Genomic DNA, 24,880 nt, shown 5'->3' with positions numbered 1-24,880 from the left:
CATGGACTTATGAACTTGATTTTTCATAAATGATATTTTAAAAGACTTACAATGGATTTCACTGATTAATGATGTTATGGACAAAATTCAACATGGTTTACTACTTCATAATATCGAAACAAAATCTGACATATTGTGGACTAAATAAGGCTTTGTATGTCTAATGAAAAATTATTTTGAAGGGATATATTAACCTCCGAGTCTCATGAATCTTGTCTAGCATACCATTGTGGAGGGGCTATATATCGACAAATTCATTGGCCTTAGCATCATATTGCATCAAATTGCATCGTATACTTGTGTTTTCATTCATTCATCGTGATATGTTTATATTATTGAACTGTTAAAACTTTTCTACATGCAGTACTAATTTCTAGCAATTTTTGTTCGATACAGTAACTACTTAAGTTTGGTTGGTCTATGTGCCTACTAAGTACAAGTTGTTGTACTCACCTTATGTTTTGCATCTTTTCTGATGCAAATCTTAGTATTAGTCTCAAGCGTGGTCGCTCATTTCTCTTTTGTGGTAGGAGTTACTCGGATCCATAGTGAGCTCCAACCTTCACAGACTTACCTATTTCCTAGTTACGTGTATTTGTCGTACATTTTGGCTTTGAACAATGATGTTTCAAATATTATTCATTTTTCATTGTACTTAAAAGCTCTTGTACACATGACACTGAGGTTTCGGGGATCTATAAGTGTGTCTGTGCGTGAGTGTATGTGCGTGTCTGGGTATGTGTGTATATATATTAGCTTTTTTGGTAAGCTAATCTATATTTTCCTAGAAAATAAAAGACCTCTATAGACACTATCAATTCTCCTATATAAGAAATCACAGAAAGACATCTAAAGCAAACAACTCTCCATTAACTTGCTTACGTGCTCTAGGGTTATTTTTTGTTTTACCCGTATCTTTGTGCTTTATGGATGTTGCCTTATATATCATAGTATGTATATGTCAATATTTAAGTACTAAGTATTCAGTGTTCTTATGTCTTACAAATAAGTAAAGAATTAATAGCTATAATTATAATCAATTTAACAAGCCTAGATATTTTGATAATAAATAAATGACAAATATCTGAGAAAAAACCGAAATATGATAGTTTTGTCAAGTGTTTTTTAATAAAGGGCAAAAAAATCCAATCAATATTTTTAAGAACCTTTATAATTTTAATATTTATATCTATAATATATTAAAAGTGTGAAGACCCTTAGAAAAGTGGTTTGAACTTGTTGTTCTTCATTAAAAGATTTTTCTTTAGACAAAATTGTCTTTTCACAATTTATTTATTATTTAATTATTTTTATTATATTAACTAGACTCCTAAAATATATGGAAGAAGAATCAATTAATATTTTTCTTTGTACTGATCAATTAGAAAATAGTCCTAAAATAGGATAGAAAAATACTCCTAAAATAGGAGTCTATTAAGAAAACACTTCTAAAATATTGAGATGCACGTTAAACTTGACAAGAAATCGGTTTACTTATTGTGAAAATATGATTGATGTTCATCTAACTTGATTCGGTTGCATGTCTAGATTGATGGATGCTTAATTTTCTAACCCTCGGCTTCTTTACTATTTTTGTCAACATAATAGAATTCAACGTGTGTGTATATATATATCTTCTGTGTTTTCATTCAAGTCATTCTTTAGTGTCAAAATTTACACTCAGACAAGAATTATTTTCATTAAAACTGAAGCTTTGTGATCACTATTGTATTATTTTATTGTAATTTACAGGTCGTAGAAGAATTTACAGGTAGTAGATGAATGTCGGTCAGCTTTGAGGAATTTTTTAAGGTAATGGTTAGATTTAATTGTATTGTTTTTATATCTCTGTTTTGTAAATTTTTTTTGTGTGAAGGTAAAATTTAGTTGTATTATTTTGATATCTCTATTGTTGTATTATTTTGTTATAGTTTACGGATAATAGATGAGTGTCAGACAACTTTGAGAAAATTTTTGTGTAAAGGTTAGATTTAATTATATTGTTTTGATGTCTCTATCATCATATTGTTTTGTTGCAGTTTATAGATGGTAGATGAATGACGATCGGCTTTGCGAATTTTTTTGGTAAATATTAGGTTTAATTAAATAAATTCTCTAAAAGATGTTGAATTTAATTATTGCATTCATCTTTATTATTTAAACAAATATCTTATTTAGTGTAATGTTTAAAAAACGCGTACACCTAAACTAGTAATATAAAAATATAGATATGTAGATGTTTAACATACTTATTTATGTATATACATTTCATGGGTTGTAAGGGTAGAATTCCGTAGTACAGGGGTGCAAGTGTTTGATTTTAATACCAAAGGTATAATCATCGAATTTATTCCTATTACAAAGGTGTATAGGGTAATTAACCCTTTACAAATTACATAAAAGTATTATGCATCACAATTTTTAATTAAAAAAGGTGGTTAACCCTCCAATTAGCAGTATTTTCAATTTTTTCTTCCTAATTAGTAATAATATAATTCTATTGTATTGAGTAGAAAGAGTACAATTTGAATCTTCCAATGGCTTTTCATGAGATAACAACTACTTAGATATTCTGATCCAACCAGAAAAAAAAAAATCTAAGTGAAAGTTCTTCTCCTTCCACTTCATATCATTAATCTACCAAAATGAGCTTCAAACATAAAAAAGGTGTCCCTTCAAAATTCTCACCATCACATTCAAGAAGAAATGAAACCATGATGAACTTGTATCCGGGCAGAGCTTAAACAGCAAACTAATAATCTAAATTCATTCCCAACTATAGCAAGCAAATAGTTAAGAGGCATGTATAGTGAAAACTGTCATTAGTTTCATTAAATTCTATTGGGGGCATAAACTACCAGCTTCTTTCACCAGCTTCTCAGTCATAGCTGAAAGTCGTGCCATCTCTGTATGCACTTTCGCAAGATATTGTACACTGCTAGTGACATTTACAGCAGCTTCTGAGTGGGCAACCAACAAAAGGCTGTTATCGTAGTCAGACTCGATGGTCAAGATACCTTTATTCAAAAGATCACGGCTCAGTTCAACAAGTTTCTGGAGAGCACTGGTTGCAGCATTAACTTCCAATTGAGTTTTCTTGAGCTGGAGTTTTTCAATTGCTGGATCTCCAATGCTCTTTTCACCTGTTCTTTCCTTGGCCAAAGCATTAAGTTGCTTCAGGTCATCTCTGTCTCGAGTCTTTTCCTTCATTTTATTTATTTCTTCTTCCTTAGCAATTAATTTCTGATGAACCATTTTGAGTTCCTGCCCTTTGAGTTTAACCGCCCTTTGTGCTGCAAGGACATCCCTTTCCCTACTCCTCAAACTTTCTCTGGTCAACTCAAGTTCATTAAGCTGGTTCTTTTGCCACCTAAAAGGATCAGTTGGTTTTCCCACCAGCTGAGATGGCCACATTCCATCAACGTGACTGAGTGTGCTTAACATGTCAATAACCAATTTGTTAGTCAGGTCTACTATATGTTCCACAACGGTCTCAGCTTCTGAATATTTCATTTTTGCGTCATTTAACTCAAGTTGAATTATCTGCATGGATTCCTCTTTTTCTTTCAACACACTTGTTGCCTGAATAAGTTGCAGTTCTTGACTGCTCACGAGCACCCTCAGCTCATCTATTTCCTGATTTAGTTCTTCTAACGTCTTTCTTGAATCCAGAAGTTCCTTATCTTTTTCTTCCAACATCAGCTGAAGAGAAGAGCACTCAGACTTCAAGTGCCGAATCATTAGTCGAGCATCTACTAGCTCTGACTCTTTAACCTGAAGAAGATTTTGTGTTTCTCCAAACTCTGTGCTCTTACGGTAAAGCTCCTCTTGGAGAGCAGATTTTTCAATCATAGCTGCTTGCAGAGAAGGCTTCTTAATAGTCAATTCATTCTGCAACTTGTCAACGAGCTCCTTTTCGATGGATAAATCCCTTTCAAGTTCTTTGTTTCGAGCTTCAGCAACCGTAAGTTTCACTTTCTCAGTCTCGACCTCATTTTGAACTTCTTTCAAACTTGTCATGTAAGACATAACACTTCTTCTTTGCTCTTCAAGTTCTTGGAGACACTCTTCTAACTGATTTTCCTGCTCTTCCATTTTCTCTCTAGATGATGCCAAAGCTCTCTGAGATAAGACTAATTCAGACCTTACATCGGCAAGTAACTTCTTCACTCCTCTGAATTCCTCAACTGACCGACTTGCTTCTCCACCATATTTAGATGTTTCCTCTTCCAATTTCTTCATTTCTTTCTTTGCTACGAGCCAATCCATTGCATGCTTCGCCAAATTGGATTTGGAAACTTTAAGTTTCTCCTCATCAGTTTGCTGCATTGTTGAGAAGACTTCTAGCTCTTTCTCTTTCTCTTGGATTTCTATTCGGAGATTTTGTAGTTCAACCTCCTGTCTTTGAACTAGTTCATTTGCTTTATCAAGTAGCTCAGCCGTGGTTCTGAGCTCTGATTCAGTGTTAGCCGCTTCATCGCTTTTAATTTTCAACTCGTTTTTCAGTTTATTTATTTCATCTGTTTTTGAATATAGGGCTGTCTGTGCAGCAGATATCTCCTGATCCATCACGTTGAGATGAAACTTAAGATCTTCAATTTCCTCAGCTTGAGATGCTAAGGTCAGATTCTCATTTTCCAGTTTTTCCTGCCTAGAACTAGCAGATGCAATCTCTTCTGCACGTTGCTCCAATTCTAACTTTGCATGGTTTAATTCATTGTACTCCATCGATACTTTTCTCTCTGTATCTTGAATATCTTCTTCCTTCTTCAAGGCTGCAAGAGCATCCTGTATATCAGACTCTAGCTTGCCAATATTTAGTCCGAGCTCAGCGACCTGCGGAAGATAAGGATTTCTGCCTATCTGTTGTTCTAGTTTCTGGGTCTGGGCAAACAACCTCTCCAGAAGAACCCTTGCAGGCTCAGTTGCTTCATTTCTGTTGATATTTGATTTCCTGTTATCCAAGACTGACCTCAAAATTCTTGAGGAAGGACCCCGTCCACGATGAGCTGTCATAAGGACTAATCTCATCTTCCATTCGGGCCTCACAAGACAGAACTGTATACAAACAGATGTCAGTAATTATACCACAATATCATCACCTGTAAAGCTTCCTACTTTTAAGAAAGACAAACCAGTCATCTATTCCTTGGGACTCCTAGCACAATTCATATAGTAGTATTAAGAAACCAGAGATAAGCAAGCGAGGATGCACAAGACAAAGACACAATAGGAGAAGAATTCCTATGCAGAAATTCAATTTGGTAGTATCACATGGGTAAGAATTAGTTTTACTCCTCAGTAGTGTATTTCTCCAGTATATTACACTAAGGATAGTCAAATCCTATTATATGCAAACAAGAGGCTCACAGTTGATCTCTTAATTTTTTTTCTTTAGCTTCCCCTATTTTTCCTTTTGTAAGACCAGGTGAAATTCATCAACAAGGAAAACCGTTGATATATTTCACTTTTCACCTCCCCATCCATCCCCACAACTCTAGGTAAAGAGTTACGAATGATAGATGTTTCATATACTCTTGTTATGGTTTCTCACATCCTATGGTCATAACACTCTGCCACTGCCTTATTCAAAATATATTTAAACTTTCATTCATACAATAAATGGTCACGGATAGAGTAGAATGGATCCTATGATATGCAAAACAAGAGGGTCATTGTTGATCTCTTAATTTTTCTTCTTTAGCTTCCCCTATTTTTCCTTTTGTAAGACCGGGTGAAATTCATCAACAAGGAAAAACGTTGATATATTTCACTTTTCACCTCCCCATCCATCCCCACAACTCTAGGTAAAGAGTTAAAAATGATAGATGTTCTGTATACTCTTGTTATGGTTTCTCACATCCCATGGTCATAACAATCTGTCACTGCCTTGTTCAAACTATATTTTAACTTTCATTCATACAATAAATGGTCGCGGATAGAGTAGAAGGGATACAGAGAATTCATATAGTTAACCCCAAAGAGTTTGGGAGTGAGGTATGGTTGATTGACTGATCCAACGATTTCATCCATACACTAACTGAAATAAATCATTATGGAACATCTATTTTCCACCAATCAATGCAAGATCCATTTAAATAAATGAAATTGTATACTGTGCCATTCAAACCAAGTGAACCTTGTTTCAACCTCCAATGAAAATTCTAAAGCTATAAGAACCAAATAGAATCCTATCGACACAGTTGATGACCATATCTGCTACAGTCCTAATTAGTGAGATGCCAGAGAACTGAGATCCTGTTTGTTGGAGTTAACGTCACTCCGAACCATTTTAACCAAAAATATTTTTGCCAAAATGACAAATGCCAAGAAGAACAGAAGTCCTTAGACACATTATGGATCTTGAAGTACTAATCTGCATCTCCCCCTAACCAAATCTGTCTACTACACCAATATTTCTCTCTAAATTCAGATATTAATTGCGCCACGACCCTTCAATTGTTCAATAGTGTAATTGTAGAGAACTCCTGTCACTGAACTTTTACTCTTCTCAACTCAAACCATTAATTGTTCAAATTCTTAATTCCTTATTGTACTTTACAGATTTTCACAACTCCAATCTAGTTAATATTTGGTTGAATGTGAAAATATGACCACCTATATTACGTATGACCATGTATCTATTTATACATGATCTCTTTATTCATTAAACACCATCAATCTCTTACCACGAGAGTGTCTATTGTGCACTATTAATAATAAGATGAAATATTCCCATCAATCCTCAAAAGGAGATGCTAAGATGGGGCAACAACTTGGATGGCTTATACTCAATCAAAGCCAACTATCAACTCATGAGCTCCAATAAAGCTATTATTGTTCAGTGGCCTTGGAAGCTTGTATGGAAGGTGAAAATTCCTCCGAAGATCAGTGCCTTCTGTTGGTTAGCTTTAATAGTCTAGATGCCTGTTTGAATCAAGATAATCTCAAAAGAAGGAAATTTCACCTAGCTAACAGATGCCACAAGTGCCTTTACAGTCTAGAATCTGCTAATAATCATCTATTATTACATTGCTCTGTTGCTACAGGTATCTGGTCTATGTACCTATCCTTCTTTGGCTTACAGTGGGATATAATGCCCTCTAGTATTAAAGAGATATTTGTTAACTGGAACTTCTGGTTAGTTGAGAAATCTATCAAAAGAATCTAGTCTATGGTTCCAGATACTATTTTGTGGTGCTTATGGACAGAAGAATCAAAGATGCTTCGACAGGAATCCAACTGCCAAGTCCAAACTAAAGGCCAGATGTTTAGTTTTATTCTTTTGTTGGTTTAGTCTTACACCTGTTTTTAACCCTCATGTTTTCATGGACTTTGGACATGAGGTGTTATTCCTTGGCGCTCATCAGGTGTTATTCCATCCACTCTCGCTCTCTACCCTCTCTCTCGCTCGCACCGGTCACCGGCCACCGTCGCCGTCGCCGATCGTCGGCGCCGACCGACCCGACCTCCGGTCCCCGGCGCCGACCTCCGGCGCCGCCCTAACGGCTCTCTCTCTCTCCAATGGCTCTCTATCTCTCTCTCTCCCTACCCTCTCTCCCTCTCTCTCGCACCGGTCCCCGGCACCGTCGCTGACTTTTGGCGCCGACCCGACCCGACCGCCGGCCCCGACCTCCGGTCCCCATCGCCGACCCCCGTCGCCGCTCCTCGCGACCCTCCGGCGCCGACTGCCGGTTCCAAGCCGTTCCCCTCCCCCCCCGCTGTTCATACCCCCCACCCCCCACCCTTACCTGTCCTGTCCATACCCCCCCTCCCCCCACCTCGGCCTTCAGCCAGCCGCCGCCCAGTCTCCAGCCGCCAACTCGGTCTCCAACAGCCGAAGCTCGGTCTTCAGCCGCAACTCTGTCTGCACCCGCCGCTCCGCCTCCAGCAGCCACAGCTCCAAGCGAAATCCGGTGACTTCTAACCTTTGTTATTTCGTTATTTCATATCTCATTACATTTCATTATTTCATATTCCATTCTTAGTATTATGCTAGTAGTAGCCCCTGTACCTTGACTTGTGTGGGATTTGTGGACATTGTCTGTTGTCTGTTGTTGCTGTTGCTGTAGTCGTTTCTTCCACTGCTTTGGATTGGGTTATTGGCTGGGAACCTGTATTTGGGGCTGTGGGTGTTGAGTCCAACGGTGTATGCCCCCTAATTGAGTATAGTTTTGTTTTGGGAGTATTCCTTGGAATTTGTGTGAGCCTTGTATTTTCTTACTGCTGCTTTGATACTACCACCATGTATATCTTTATATTTTCCTATACTTTCGTGTAGTTGTGGCTGTGGGCGGTAATGGGTGGATAGGGTCATGTCAGAGGGGGTTGGGGCGTGGGGCCGTGGTGGGGGCGGAGGATGAGGAGAGGGCGGGAGTGGGAGGAAGGCCAAGGTTTGGCCGGGGGGGGGGGGGTAGTGGAGGGCGTGTGGAGAGTGACAGTAGGCTGAGGGTTGGGTCTTGGAATATAGGGACCCTTCAGGGTAAGTCCATAGAGCTTGTGAAGATTCTTAGGAAGAGAAGGATCAACATTGCGTGTGTCCAAGAGACCAAGTGGGTAGGGTCTAAGGCTAGGGATGTGGATGGTTACAAGCTGTGGTACTCTGAGAGCGAGAGGCGTAGGAATGGAGTTGACATCTTAGTAGATGAAGAGCTTAGAGGTCAGGTAGTGGAGGTGAAGAGAATCAACGATATGTTGATGACTATTAAGTTGGTCATTCGGGGGTTTAACCTGAACGTGTGTAGTGCTTATGCGCCGCAAGTGGGATCGGAGGGGGAGGAGAAGATGTGATTTTGGGAGGCTTTGGAAGAGGTGGTGAGAGGCGTGCCTAGTTCAGAGAAGATTGTTGTAGCAGGGGATTTCAATGGGCACATCGGGGCACTACCGGGAGGCTTTGGTGATGTGCATGGTGATTTTGGTTTTGGGGAGAGAAATGAAGAGGGGGCGACCCTATTGGAGTTTGCGAGGGCCTTTGGGCTGGTGGTGGTGAACTCAGGCTTCCCGAAGAAGGACGAGCACCTGATCACCTTTCAAAGCGCGATAGCCAGGACTCAGATTGACTTTTTGTTGCTTAGGAAAGGGGATAGGGCGTTGTGTAAGGACTGTAAAGTCATCCCGAGTGAGAATCTCTCGACCCAGCATAGGCTCTTAGTTATAGATTTGGGTATAAAGAAGGATAGAAAGAGGAGGAGTAAGGAGTGTAGACCGAGAATTAAGTGGGGCGGCCTGACGCCAGTGAATGCGTAGGAGATAGGGGAGAGGTTGGTGGGAATGGAGGTGTGGGAGTGTAGGGGGGACGTGGATAGTATGTGGGACAGGGCGGCAAGGTGCATCAGGGAGAATGCAAGTGTGGTGTTGGGTGTTTCTAGGGGCCGGGCCGGGCACCATCGGGGGGATTGGTGGTGGAATGAAGAGGTGGAGAAGAAAGTGGGGACCAAGAAAGGGGCGTATGCTAAGTTGGTAGAAAGTAAGGACGAAGAAGAGAAGCGGGTAAACAGGGAAGAGTACAAGCTAGCGAGGAAGGAAGCGAAGTCAGCAGTCACGGCAGCTAAGACGGCCGTTTTTGAGAGCTTGTATGCAGGGTTACAGGGGAAAGGAGGGGAGAAAAAGTTGTTTGGACTCGCTAAGGCTAGGGAGAGGAAGGGTCGTGACCTCGATCAGGTGAGGTGCATTAAGGGGGAGGACGGTAGAGTGTTGGTGGAGGACGGCCACATTAAGAAGAGATGGCAGTCGTACTTTCATAGGCTCTTGAATGACGAAGGGGATAGAGCTATTGTGTTAGGGGAACTGGAGCACTCAGAGGAGTGTCGGGATTTTAGCTATTGTAGACGTTTTAAGGTAGAAGAGGTTAGACAGGCTGTCCGCAGGATGCGAAGGGGTAGGGCGACGGGGCCGGATGAGATACCGGTGGAGTTTTGGAAGTTCGTTGGAGAGGCTGGTGTAAGGTGGTTGACTGGATTGTTTAATGAAATCTTCAGGACGGCAAAGATGCCCGAGGCGTGGAGGTGGAGTACCATGATCCCTCTCTATAAGAATAAGGGGGACATTCAGAGTTGCAATAACTATAGGGGGATTAAGTTATTGAGTCACTCTATGAAGATCTGGGAGAGAGTGGTCGAGGTGAGGCTGAGACGGATAGTGTCTATTTCGGAAAATCAGTTCGGATTTATGCCCGGCCGCTCGACGACGGAGGCAATCCACCTGGTACGAAGGTTGGTGGAGCAGTATAGGGAAAGGAAGAAGGATCTGCACATGGTGTTTATCGACCTGGAAAAGGCTTACGACAAAGTCCCCAGGGAGGTGCTTTGGAGATGCTTGGAGGTGAGTGGAGTACCTAAGGCATATATCAGAGTAATTAAGGATATGTATGATGGAGCGAAAACTCAGGTGAGGACGGCGGGAGGAAACTCAGAGCATTTCACTGTCCTGACAGGATTGCATCAGGGATCTACTCTTAGTCCCTTTTTGTTTGCGTTGGTGATGGATGTGTTGACGCGGCGTATTCAAGGGGAGGTGCCGTGGTGTATGCTTTTTGCAGATGATGTAGTTCTGATAGATGAGACTCGAGGGGGTGTGAATGACAAATTAGAGGTGTGGAGGCGAACTCTTGAGTCTAAAGGGTTCAGGGTGAGCAGAAGCAAGACAGAGTATGTGGAATGCAAGTTTAATGACGTGAGGCGGGAGAATGAGGTAGTAGTGAAGCTGGAAGCACAGGAGGTATGTAAGAGGGATAAGTTCAAGTATCTTGGGTCCGTGATCCAGAGTAACGGTGAGATTGACGAGGATGTCTCGCACCGTATTGGGGCGGGATGGATGAAGTGGAAACTCGCGTCGGGGGTGCTGTGTGATAAGAAGGTGCCGCCCAAGCTTAAAGGCAAATTCTACAGGGTGGTAGTCCGTCCGGCCTTGCTGTATGGAGCGGAGTGTTGGCCAGTTAAGAACTCCCACATCCAAAAAATGAAGGTGGCAGAAATGCGGATGTTGCGCTGGATGTGTGGACTGACTAGAGGGGATAGAGTTCGGAATGAGACTATCTGGGAGAAGGTTGGTGTGACTTCAGTGGAGTGCAAGATGCGGGAAGCACGATTGAGATGGTTCAGACACGTGAAGAGGAGGGGCATGGATGCCCCGGTTCGTAGGTGTGAGAGGCTAGCGTTGGATGGTTTTAGGCGGGGTAGGGGTAGGCTGAAGAAGTACTGGGGTGAGGTAATTAGGCGGGACATGGAACAGTTACAGCTCACCGAGGACATGACCTTAGATAGGAAGGTCTGGAAGACGCGAATTACGGCAGAGGATTAGGGCCAGTTTGGGTCGCTAGTGTAGGGAATTACTTGGTGGGGGTTTTATTCCTGTTATGATTCCGTGTTCCGTGTTCCATGTTTTATTACGAATCTGTGTGCTTTCCTCTGCCTTCCTCTGCTTTCCTCTGTTTTATAATACTTATGGGTGCCGTATTTATGTTATGTAATCTGCTTCTGTGCTTTACTATGTGTTTGTGTGGTATCTCGTGCCTTGAGCCGGGGGTCTTTCGGAAATAGCCTTTCTACTTCATCAGAGGTAGAGGTATGGACTGCGTATATCTTACCCCCCCCAGACCCCACTAGGTGGGAATACACTGGGTTTGTTGTTGTTGTTGTTGTATGTTTTCATGGGCTTTGTCACCACGCTAGTCCTTTGATAAAAAAGGAAAGCCCGGTATAATAAAACTCCCGTTATGCGTAGAGTTCGGCGAAGGGCCCCACCATAAGGGTGTATTGTACGCAGCCTTACTTGTATTTCTACCGGAGGCTCCAAGGGCTTGAACCCATTACCTCCTGGTCCTTTGATAGTTTTTTTTGTCCATTCTTGCAGCTGACTCTCCTTCTCTTGTAATTACGCATCCGCTGGATGCTTTGTTTATCAATATATATATATATATAGTTGACCTCCTGGTCCTTTGATATTTTTTTTTTGTCCATTCCTTTGATAGTTTTTTTTTTGTCCATTCTTGGAGCTGACTCTCCTACTCTTGTAATTACGCATCCGCTATTGAAGAAATAAAAGAGCAGTTGAAAACATTTTAGAGTTCTGAATCATAACTAGCTGCAGAACTCGCAAGTTACTTGTCTGTATTATTACCTAAAACTGTTAGCAAACTTCGACAATTGACTCTATAAGGAAAGGTTTTAGAGAAGTTTATATACAAATTGAAAAAGCAAAAAGATATCGATGGAGAAATTGAAATTTAGGAAAATGTAAAATGGTTGAGCACTAGCAACATAAAAAATACAAATTCAAGTGCGTAAATAAGAAGGGGGAGACTTTCACCACGGTTGGGTGGGGAAGAGAGGAAAAGGATAAAGTGGGGCGCGGTAAGGCTGGCAACGCCATGCTTCACCTCGAAAGCACATCTGATATACAACATAAATAATATGTATAAGATGCGTTTGGTATATGAAACTCAATGGCGGAGTTTGCAGAGGAGAAGCACAAGGCTCGAGTTAGCAGAACCAATTGCCTATTGGTAAAGTTGCGCAGCCTGTGCTGTACCACTTGAGGAAAAATGAGGATTTACGTGTGGCACAATGAGTGAATTAGTAGTGGTGCTACAGATTCCATCTCATTTTCTGAATACCGCTTGGAGGTCCCCCCGGACCCGCCAGAAACAATAATAAATTGTTTTATAGGTGATTAAAAAATAATAAATTAAATAATGAATTTTATTATTTTATTTTTTACTCATTTTAATGATATTCATTGGGTGTAAGAATAGACATTATAGTTATAATTATTCACGTTTAATATATATTATTAATTGTAGGAATAAAATTAGAAAAAATAATTAATTTTATCGTAATTTAGTAAGTGATAAACTATTATGAAATATTTAGTTTTAGTAAGATGGTCAACTAAAATGAGATGAAAAAAGTATATTTTATTGTTAAAAAATATAACAAAGTACTAAACTTAATCAAAGTACCTACAGATAACAAAGGGAGGAGAGAATAGAGGAGTAGTAATCTTGCTTTACTATTATCGTTCATGTATATGTTTTACAATGTACACAGGAAAGGCTATTTATCACTAAATGTGAACTTGGACACCAAGTTAGACTACAAGCGGTGGGAGTGCTTTGGCTTCAATGTTGTCCTTGTGCACTTCACATGGCTTATCCAGTATAGTTACAATACCCCCCTCCCCTCAATGTAAAAGAACAGTGTATATATATTTCTGTGTTTCCTCATTAAAAGTCTTACTAGGAAAACCCAATCAGATAAAACCTAATTAAAGGATAAAAGAGTGCAACACGTATTCTTACTCCCCTTATGATGACCCCTATTCAAATGGTCTAGCCTTTATATTCAAATCTTGGGTACCATTTTCTCAAGATGTGAAGTTTGTAAAGACTTAGTGAATAAGTCTATTGGATTGTCACTTGAACAGATTTATTGTACATCGATATTATCATTCCTGTAGAGATCATGTGCGATGAACAATTTTGGTGAGATGCACATTGTTTTGTCTTCTTTAATGCAACTTTCTTTTAATTAGCCTATGCATGAATCATCGTAATCAAATAAAATCGTGGGTACCTTGACACCACACTTCAGACCACATCTGTCTTTGATGAAATGTATCATTGATCTCAATTATACACATTCTCTACTTGGTTCATGAATATCTATTAACTAAACATGATCTGAAGAAGTAGCAGCAATAGACTACTTTGTAGATCGACATGATATGATAGTATTTTCATATATAATCACATAGTCTATTTATGATTGAGCTTTATGTGGGTCAGATAAATATCTTACATCTGCATAACAAACAAGATCTTTACTATCTTTGTTAGAATAAAATAGACTCATATCAATAGTTCATTTGGATATCATAATATGTGCTTAACTCTATTTTAGTGTCTTCGTGTAAGGGAAGAACTATACCTTGGTAGTTAATTAACAAAAACTACTATATCAGTCCTTGTAGCATAACAAGATACATAAGTGCAACAATAGCACTAAGATATGGCACGTTAGGACTAAGAATCTCTTCATTCTCTTCTAAAAGTCTAAATGGGTCATTGCTCACTTTAAGTTATCGAACAACCATTGGCATACTTAATAGATGTGTTTTGTCCATGTAAAATTATTTCAAAACCTTCTTAGTATAGGCAGATTGATGGATGAATATCCCATATGTCAAATTTGTAATTTACAAATTGATAAGTCGTCAATTTGACGACTTGCTAACACATTTTAAGCTTAAACTATCATGTTTTTCTATTGACTTGATGTTAATATCATACTTAAAGCTCATTTGTGCAAGTAAAGGTTATAAAGAAAAGATGAGCAAGTCGTTCAAGTCAAAGAAAGGTCAAATATGAAAGAAAAGAACTCGAAAGATCACATAGGTGTGTCAGGAGGCAACCCGCTAAATGGCCAAAAATAACCCTGCATGTACCCAATCTGCTATGGATTTTCTCTCCATCTACTCTCCATCTTTTTTGAATCTACTCAAGTATATCAAGAGTAAGGTATCATTTTTGTAATATTGGGTAAACGTGGAATTAGGGCTTAAATGTGGGTTTTCAACTCATTTTCATCATCATTGAACATTACTGTACTACTCTTAAGCTAAGAACACATTAGGGTGATTCTCAAGTAAAGAATTAGGAATTTTGCATTGAAGATTTATTGAGATTACGATTTACAAGACATGTGACACCTATTAAACTCTGCAACTAGGTAAGCCAAATCGTAACCTTGAGCTGGATACAATGGGTTAACTTGGTGAAAACTATCCATCATAAGGCGAGAATCAACATATACAACTTGTAAATAAACAAGGCAAAGGAAATAGAATCGGATTAATCCAACTATTTAGAAGTCCATCCCAAAACCTGGTAAAGCCAGTACAAGAGCGGCAATAAATACAACTCAAGTCTTAAAGCAGTTAATATTATAATATCTTGAAACTAAAGACTAAAGATAAAGGATAGAGGGAGATGAACGACTACAACTCCAAGAGATAACCCTATCTCAGGAAATTCACACAACATAAACGTCAGATCAACGATGACAACTAGTACTCGATTCTACACTAAAAAGGTACAAAAGTATAGTATGAATACCAAATCCACAGATAATCACTAGGCATCATTGACCGGCGAAACTAAACCATGATATAAATATGATAAAATGCAAGATAGCCTAACTAAGTCAAGTTACAGAAACGAACCCGAAATACTCCAACATCATGTGCATAAATAAGAAAATAAACCAGAATAATTACATAACATAAAGAATCAACACACACAATAGTAACTATAAAATTGGCCCACATAAGACAATAAGTACGGAAATTAAAAAACTCAATGCAGCCCCCCATAAACCTGGAGAGTACAATCAAGATAGAATAATCTGACCATACTTCATTTACCAACTAACCATCATCGCCATCCAACTATTATTCACCAATTTACCACCATTTATCCACTAATCACCATTTATCAACTAACCATCCTTTATCAGTTAGCCATCTCTTGTCAACTAAACATCATTTACCAACTAAATATCTATTATCAAATAAACATCATTTATCAACTAGTTATCTATTATCAACTAAACATCATTTATCATTATCACGGTACCACTATAATTTATCCATGTCATATCACACTATAATTAATTTCTAACTCTGAGCTTAAATTGGTATCCCTATTATTAACATCACACCCCAATATTCGGATTCGATGTGGTAATCATATATAATCATATCATAGGGAATAGCTGGACTTGGGCTAGTAAATGTATATACATATATATCATCCACCTCATAACTATCCTCTGGTCTTAAACGGGGCATATGTGCTCATCCTCATAATCATTCTTCGAACATGAAATGGGTATATATGTATATCATCAAAGTCATCATCAATATCCGAACTTGAACCAGTAATTATAGAGATTATAGCTTTATCAAGAGCATAATTACTAGCATGATCAATAACATGAATCATTTAGCATAATTAATAAGCATGATCACTAGCATAGATAATAGACATAATTGCTAGAGCATAATAAATATCATAACCCCTATCATAATCAATACGCATAATCACTAGCATGATCAATTGTATAATCACTAGTATGATCATTAAGATAATCAATAAGTGTGATAATTAGCAGATCACTAGGCATTAACTATCACTATCAACCATCGTAACTATCAATTTCCAAGTTTCTCAACACTCTTCAACAAGCATTTCTAGGGTGTATAACAAGCGTATAAAGGCTTTAGAGAACTAATACAAGTCTTGGCCTAGGATGGGTCAAAGGGCCTACTTCTAATCCTCCAAAAATATTGCTGAGGTATCAAAATCAATTTATAGATGTATAATAAGACATAATTAGCCCTAACATAGTAACCCTTCCCAAACACAAATAACTAAGTCAATCCCAACTAACATTCTAGTATTTATCTTAAGAATCTAAGGCCAATTTCCCATAGACATGAATGACTAAGGTAATTTCACATAACTTGAGTAACTAGGGTATTCTCATTCTACACACGAGCCATGAAACCCAATTCACCTAAGGCACAAGGAAATAAGTTAAGTACTCAGAGTATATAGTTTCAAGGTAACCCAAATATTCCAACTAACCCAAGTCTTGCAATTCAATATGCCAACACCTAAAACCTATCCCAAATCTAACTAAATATCATCAACATACTATGCACTAGCTAAATCTACAAGGAGAGTAAACCTAGCATACTTGGACGCCGAAAAAGGCTTAAAATCTGCTAAATCACCAATTTTTTCTTCTGAGAAGTTTGTCAAAATGCCAAGATATATAAATCACAGTCTACTCATTAACACAAGAATAATGATACCTATATTACACTATTGTTCTTCGTGTCCAAAAATCATACCAAAATCCCATGTGGATTTCATTTATGGAAATCATTTTTCTGAAGTCAACCCAATATTCCCTTATGCTCAAGGAATAATTACCTTCAAGAATGGGTGAAAACCAAATTGAATTGGGGATAAAATCAATCCCCTAAGTTCTAGGAATTTTGGATAAGAAAAGGTAAAATCAACCATGAAATTAGAGGAATCTTACCTCAAATAAGAAGAAGAATCAAGAAATAAATATTAGTCAAGCTCCCCAAATCACCCACAAGCTTAAATCCTAAGCTATCACACTCTTTAGAGTTTTAGATCTCTTAGAATGGATGAAGAATGGGCAAAAATTGCAAAATGAGGGTATTTATACCTGTTTCAGGTGCTCGGGTATTGCTATCGCAGCCCGACACCTCACGATCGTAGCTTTCGGTGATTATTACACGAGTCATATTTACAATATATGGCCGCGATTGCAACACATATTATCCTACCAAGGGTACTGTGATCGCGACCCTCGATACTCTATTATCCAGTGCACTAGATACAACTAAGACTTGGAATTTTCTAAGTCTACGCTAACCCCTCGAGATTTATCTAGAATCTCGTATATGCAAACGAACTATGTAACCATATCAAATTCAATGTTCTGGACTCAATGATGCAGTCAAAATTTTCATCTGAGGTTGTTTGGACAAAAGTAGGTCCCACACTTATATTTTATTTTCTCAACTTTTTGACCAATAGGTCAAAATAAGCCTAGGTGCCTCGAGACCCGAACCAAGAATCCTCCTAGTCTAAAATTAATATTTTGGAGCTGCTGAAATAGTTGTAATTTGCATAAGAGGTTGTTTGACTGATGTTTTTGAACGGTGGCCATTTGGAGTCAATAAAGACTTCAAAACAGGAAATTGGCTCCAAAAATCAAATGAACTACCCGTTGACCGAAATGTCAGTCCCAGCAAGTCATGAATGACTTGTGATAGCTATAGAAAAGATTTAACCATGAAAATAACCAAAAATATAGAAAATGATCTAAAGGGTCATTACTAGAATTTGCATTCTCTTTATTTTCTATGGGTCAATTTGATGGAATTTTTGGTGTATCTTTACTTTCTCTCTCTATAAGTAGATAATTCTTCTTCTTGGGGTTATGATTGAATATGTTATGATTAGTGCATGGGTTTTGTTTATTTATCCTCCTATTTAGCTATTAGATATGGGTTTTACATTTATTTCATATTTTAACTAAGAATTGGATGTTGCAAACCCCAATTATCTTAGAACCCATATCATCCTTGAAAGAGGGGATATGGGTAAGGAGTGGGTGTTAATTGAGGCTATATAAGGATGTTAATTGAGGCTATATATTAGTAAAATTGTTAGACTTATGAGGTTTTCCAAAGAACCCATTTGTGACATATGATGTTTTATTAAAAGATTGACACTAATATCTTTAGATCTAGACTACCCATGAATTTTAGCTAAATTTTGAAACATAATCAAATACTCATGCATGAACCCACACCTAAGAAAGCATAACCCCAAGTCCCAGCAACACTTGATTATCTCTAATTGTTTCTAGCTTTAAAATAGTAGTCTTAAAATAGCAAAATTGTTTAGTTAGAATCATCCAAACAAACTCTTTTTTTTTTACTTTCAAGTTTGTTTACCACACATTACGAGTTAACTCCTAGTTAACTTTTAACACTCTTGAGTATTGAAATCCTCGTCTTCACTCTTTGTGGATTCGTTACCAACCTTGGTTGGGTTACTATACTAATGATGATCGCTTATACTTCAAGGGTATAGTTTGAGCGTCATCAAATTTTGGCACCATTGTCAGGGAATGAAACATAGTTTTCATTCTTGTAGTGTTATTAGTCACTTTGGGTTAGCGTAGTGTTTTATTTTACATTATTTGTTATTTTATTCTTTCTCAAGTAAGGATAACAGTATACACAATACTATGAGCCAACAAATCAGCAATACTGGTACTTTTGATGGGTATCTCAAGGAAGAGAATCACCTCAGAGATGCGGGTTGGGATAGTGCTATTCGTATTTCACCGGGGCAATTTACTAGGATGATGCTTTATTTTCTTCAAATGAAAGGGTTGTTTGTAGGCTAAGCACATAAGGATGCAAATATACACTTGAAGAATTTTATTAATGTGTGCTCTCCATTTGACATATCCCACATATCTTCGTTTGTGTCTTTTTCCATTCTCTTTGATGAGAGAAGCAATCTTATGGTTGCAGTCTTTGCTCACGAGATCTATCACTTCATGGATTGAGCTTATAGAAGCATTTTCAGATAGGTACTTTCCTCCTAATCGAATGTTGCAACTAAGGGATGAAATCATCAACTTTAGCAAACTTAATGGCAAACCATTATATGAGGTTTGGCAACTATTCAACAATAAGATAATGTAATGCCTAAATCATGAGGTTCCAAATAAAATGCTTCTTCAAATTTTTTATAGGGCATTGGATCAATTGAATAAGATGGTAGCCAATAATGTGGCCGGAGGATCTATTATCAAATAATCTTATGGTATTGCCGCAATTTTATTAGATCAAGTGACCAAGAAAGTAAATGACACACCCCAAACTTAAGGCTATGTCGTATGGGAACCTCAACCACACATGTGCTGGAGCTCACCCGTAACCCAACCTAAATAGCTCACCATATCATAGAAGTCCAAGGAACTTCAATCCACAAGTTAAGGAAACGGAAACAACAATGACAAAAAGTTATAGCTTAGATATATCTATACATTTTATTAGGTTCATCAAACTAAACAATATACCCAAGTCCACAACCATTCATAATGCCTCTATACAAAATAGATGTCAATAAAAGTAGATGTCGGGACAAGCCCCCAACAATAGCCAAACCAAGTCCCAAAGAGTCTAAGTCTAAAGATAAGATACAAAGAGATGAATGTTTTTTGAAGAAAGAAAGCTCACCACTTCAAGTCAATGCACGATCCGCTTCAATAACCCAATCACTATGTGGAAAGAGAAGAAGAAGCTGTGGGCCCTACAATGCGTGGGGACATAGCATTTGGGGATGGTTAACGGTTGGAAAGTTACCATGTAACTCAAGGATAAGGAGAAAATAGTACATTTGATCAAATCCATCATAGGCGATCATATTTACATAAGAAGAGGCATATTGAAGACGCACATATATATAGCGACATAACAAGTCAAATCATAAAATAAGTCGTAACATGTATTTATGATACATTCATTCATGAGACATGGGGTGAAGGACTACCAACCTTCCACCCTTATATTTTAGATGCATAGAATCCTTTTCACTACAATAGGCAAGGGGACATGAGCCTTGAGCGACACATGTTTTACAGTAAGCAGACTTGGACTACAAACCAACACACCTTGCATAGTAAGCATTCTTGGACCACAAACCAATGCATTTTATATGGTAAGCGGACATGGACCATCAACTAACATGCCTTATATAGTAAGCGGACTTGGTCCACAAACCAACACACCTTATATGGTAAGCGGACTTGGACCACAAACCAACACGCCTTATATGGTAAGCGAACTTAAACCACAAACCAACATGCCTTATATGGTAAGCGGACTTAGACCACAAACCAACACATCACTACACATATACTAGCACTTATTCAATTCGTCATAAAGGAACTCAACCCATCTCGGGGAATTCAAGCCATCAAGGTTATACATTAACACTATAACCATCACATGATCTCTACCGACCCATTTGGCCATTGCTCATATGGTTAGGCCCAAGGCCTTAGTTCATAAACCAATGAAAGTTTATTTATGGTCATCAAGACTCCTACCAACAATCATTCATACTTAATTAATCTTATATGCACCTTTTATTCAAACACAATTCGAGTTTATACTATAAGTACTATGAATATTTAGTCAACCAATTATCAAGGATATGAATTTAGTTTTCATGGGGCCTACAAGGACATTACCAACCATTTACCAAGCTTTCATATGTATTCAATTTCATACATAAGGGTTTTAACGCATTTAACCAAATTCAACCCTTTACATGATCATATAGCCCTCATAGGGGCATTCATTGCTCAACTATTTTAATAGACCAATGCCTTAGCTCATTTCATCACAAAATTCAAGTTATGGTCATATTAATCCACACAAGCTATTCTCTTTTCATTAGCAATGTTTAATTGCATTTTTACCTCACTTAGTTCAATACACAACTTAAGCTTATTATCTTGCCTAGGGTTTCACCCTCTCATTAACTATTAACTAATAAGGTTATGGATTTCACAACACAAGACTCAGAATACTTTCACATTAATATACAACAATCATTCATACTCATTTAGGCCATTGCCCTAGCTTTACACATTGTCAATCATACAACTAGTCATTTCACTTAGACATTTTCACAAACACCTTGTGTTCATACCTTTGACAAGGTACTTTTTATGGTAGAAATCATCAAGAATAGGGTTAATCAAGACCCTCATGTTAAAAAACATACAAAAAGCACTGACATATACAATCTACCATCAAATACATGAATCAACACAAGTACAAGCATGAATCATCATTATTCATTGTTAGGTAACAAAACCTTTTTCATTTGATTCAAAACCACCATGTACACTTACTAATTCAAGTGTGAAATACATGGGTTTAGAGTTATTTAGAAAGGAAAAGAGATACTCTACTTAAACAAGATGACACACCAACAATCTTCTCTCCTTATTACAACTAAATGAGCACCTCCAAACCCTAGCCCCCAAACTTGCTTCAAGAAGCCTTTAGAGTGTTTAGGAGTATTTGAGTCTTGTAAATGAAGTCTTAGGAGGATACAGTGCCTTATATAGTGAGAAGGCTTAGGTTTTTAGGCGTGGGAAATGACCAAAAGGTCCTTGGTTAAAAGCTTGAAAGTCTACACGTGCAGGGGTATGGCTCTCCTGTACGGTTCACTTAGCAATTGTGACCTAGGGTACTAGTGATACACTAAATCATACCCTAGGCTCCTCCTAGGTCAACCAAATTGGTTAGGATACGAAAGGTCACCTTTAAGTCAAAAAAAGGGGTACGACTCAACCCCGAACTCATATGCTTCACCCTTGACCAAAATAGTCCACTCTAGGCTAGGTCCTCACTCCATATGACCATGTAGTATACAACTCATATACATGGTTGCGACAAAGGTGAGAACATTTAGTATAGAGAATAGTGTGTTAACCTTATAGACTTACGAAGATAAGAAAAGGGAGGTCAAGGTAGATACGAGTCGTGACCAAGGGTATAACTTAAGCACCCAATCGTACCCATTCTAGAGACACAAAAAGTTATTGTTCTTTCAAGGGTTCAAGTCTAGGTGCTTCAATTCCCTCCTTGCCCCTTGGACCATGCATCCTCGAATAAGGGGCGATGTAAATATAAACATAAGTTAACACATAAATATACATCAGCCAACCCTTACACAAGTTAGAAACAAGCACAAGTACACAACACAACACATATCATAATCATCACCAATCTCCCAAAATTTTTGTAAGGCCATATTCTTGGGTATTTCATTCTCCCCTACTTAGGATCATTCATTTGTGAATGACGGGTAAGGAAAGAATGAATGCAAGTTAACACATTGTCTCATATCATAAAAATCTTTAAACAAGTTAGAACAAGCATTTAACAAGGATATAACATACATCATGCCCATTACGAATCAACCATTCATTTCATTAACTTTGGGGCTCAATCCATTGTCTACCAAGTCATATTTTAATGCAAGGAGGTTAATGCATACCCTCATCATAAGTTTATGGAATGGAAAATGAATGCAGATACTCGTACTTCATGTCCTCTTCCACTTCCCATGTAGCTTCCTCTGACTATTAGTTCTTCCATAGGACTTCCACCAAAGCCACTTCTATTATTCAGAAATAGAAAATTTCCCAACCCAAGATACCCATCAACATCTCCTCACAAAGTCAAAGAACCCAAAATACCAATGTCCTCTAAAGTAACGACCAATAAAAGATCACCTACGCCCTCAATATGAGGATATGAAATACTAGACGAATGAGGATCATGCTAAAGGGCAAGTTTAATTTAACTTGGATCCTTATAGGGAGAACTATCCCTTTAGCTGCTCAAGGGACCTTCTTCCCGTACAATGATAAACTCATTAAGAAAGGCGCGACCTTATGGGCCCAACAATCTAAGGACGTATATCATGAATGCAATTGATTCACCCCTAATTAAAATCAAACATAATTATGTCCACCTCTATTAATCAACAAGACTTTCTTTATTATCAACAATTATCACATACTCTCAATAGACTCCTTACAACCATGGAGTCTCTTATCACTGTAGAAATAAAGAAGAAAGCTCAAACGACTCAGAACCAAATTGAAATACGCAATCACAGATGAGGTCCATCATACCAAGCAAAGCATAAGTATACATAACACAAAGAAAAGGTTTTCAACATACCAATAACAATATTCAGAGATGCCTCAGACCCAAAGTGAGTATAAAGTGCATACAAACGACTCTAGTACCAAAAATAAAAGTAGAGATAACACCCTTCAGTGCAAAAGTAGATGAAGTAGTAATAGGGGAACTGTCATCCTAAGTTGCCACTCGAGAAGGCACTGTCACTATATGTGCCCAATCTGGCCATACTAGAAATATATGTTCTTCCTCTTCTTATACTTACCACGGTGATACTGACCACATAATTTACATGAAGGGTAGGTTGACTCTGACTAGGCTTCTCTGGCCTGAGAATCACCACTTATCCAGTTCTTCCTTTTGGACAACCTACCACTAGACTGTTAACCCTCACGTAGCTCAGACGATCGAGACCTCTTACCTTACCTTTCATTAATCTCACTCTATTTCTTTTTCTCTTCTTCTGCTTGTTGCATACACACAAGCAACCTAGAAATGTTCATGTCTCCAATTAACAAGGTTCTCTTACTCTTAAGTACCAATTTGGGAGATAATCCCGAAACAAATTTATGCATCCTAGCCCTCATGTTAGATACCATCATAGGGGTATACCTTGAAAACTAATGAAATCTTAAAGCATACTCCTTGACGGATATCCCACCTTGACTCAAATTCACAAAATTTTCCATTTTTACTTCCCCCAACCCTTAAGTAAATAAGCTGTCAAGAAAGGTACTAGAGAAATTTTCCAACTCGATCAGTCTAGCACAGACATTTCTAGATATCTCCCACTCATCATACCATTGGTACTATATCCTTCAATTGGTAAGAAGCAAACTCGACACCCTCCACCTCTGATGCATGCATAATCTGAAAGATTTTCTCTATTTTATTAATGAAACTTTGGGGATCCTCTTCAATTTTCACACCTGTAAACATAAGAGGTTGCAAATTTATGAATTGGCCAACCCTTGTGGCCTTAGAAAATAGAGCAAAAGAAGTACCTCACCCGAATTGAAAAGCTACTAATTGGGTCAAGAGGTTGATGGAGCAATGAAACTCTACATTAGTAGCATTCTTTTGAGGTGACTAGGGAGGGAGGTCACTCTAATAGTTAGGATTAGTAGGGAAAGGTGGAACCCTATGAAGATGGCCAAATATTGCAGCCCTTTCCTGGGTCTAAACCCCAAAAGTTAGATGAGCTTTGTCCATAGGACCCTCAGTTGGGGCTGAAGTATTTGCCTGAGTCTAAGATCTTCTTTGAGGGATAATCTAAAAGATAGTAAATGGAATCAGAGGAATTCAATACCTTAAAATTATAGCTCGAGATTGAAGCACAAAAAGGGAAATATTCCTAAGATGTCTCATAGCTCATTTTTTATTAGTGTGGCATGCTTCACACTCATAAAAGAGACTCTACTTGACACGACATTGTGAACATCCAACTGACCATGAACCAAGCTCTGATACCAACTTGATATTCCCCGAACATTGTGCTATGTCGTATGGGCACATCAAGCACACATGT

At 38.2% G+C, this 24,880-nt stretch overlaps 1 protein-coding gene across 1 annotated transcript; it reads right to left on the bottom strand.

Moving 5' to 3' along the window:
• Positions 1-2,838: 2,838 nt before the first annotated feature.
• LOC107879066 (MAR-binding filament-like protein 1-1) lies at positions 2,839-5,037 on the bottom strand. Its single transcript, XM_016726192.2, has one exon. The coding sequence runs from the start codon at positions 5,029-5,031 to the stop codon at positions 2,839-2,841; it is 2,193 nt and encodes a 730-aa protein (XP_016581678.1). The 5' UTR covers positions 5,032-5,037.
• Between the last annotated feature and the right edge of the window lie 19,843 nt (positions 5,038-24,880).

The sequence above is a fragment of the Capsicum annuum genome, chromosome 8, assembly GCF_002878395.1.
Source record: "Capsicum annuum cultivar UCD-10X-F1 chromosome 8, UCD10Xv1.1, whole genome shotgun sequence".
Taxonomy (NCBI): Eukaryota; Viridiplantae; Streptophyta; class Magnoliopsida; order Solanales; family Solanaceae; genus Capsicum; species Capsicum annuum.
This window is presented reverse-complemented; position numbering and strand designations above follow the sequence as displayed.

What these genes read in the sequence shown, in the direction of transcription:
- LOC107879066 (XM_016726192.2), bottom strand. Translation starts at nt 5,031, where the DNA reads ATGAGATTAGTCCTTATGACAGCTCATCGTGGACGGGGTCCTTCCTCA.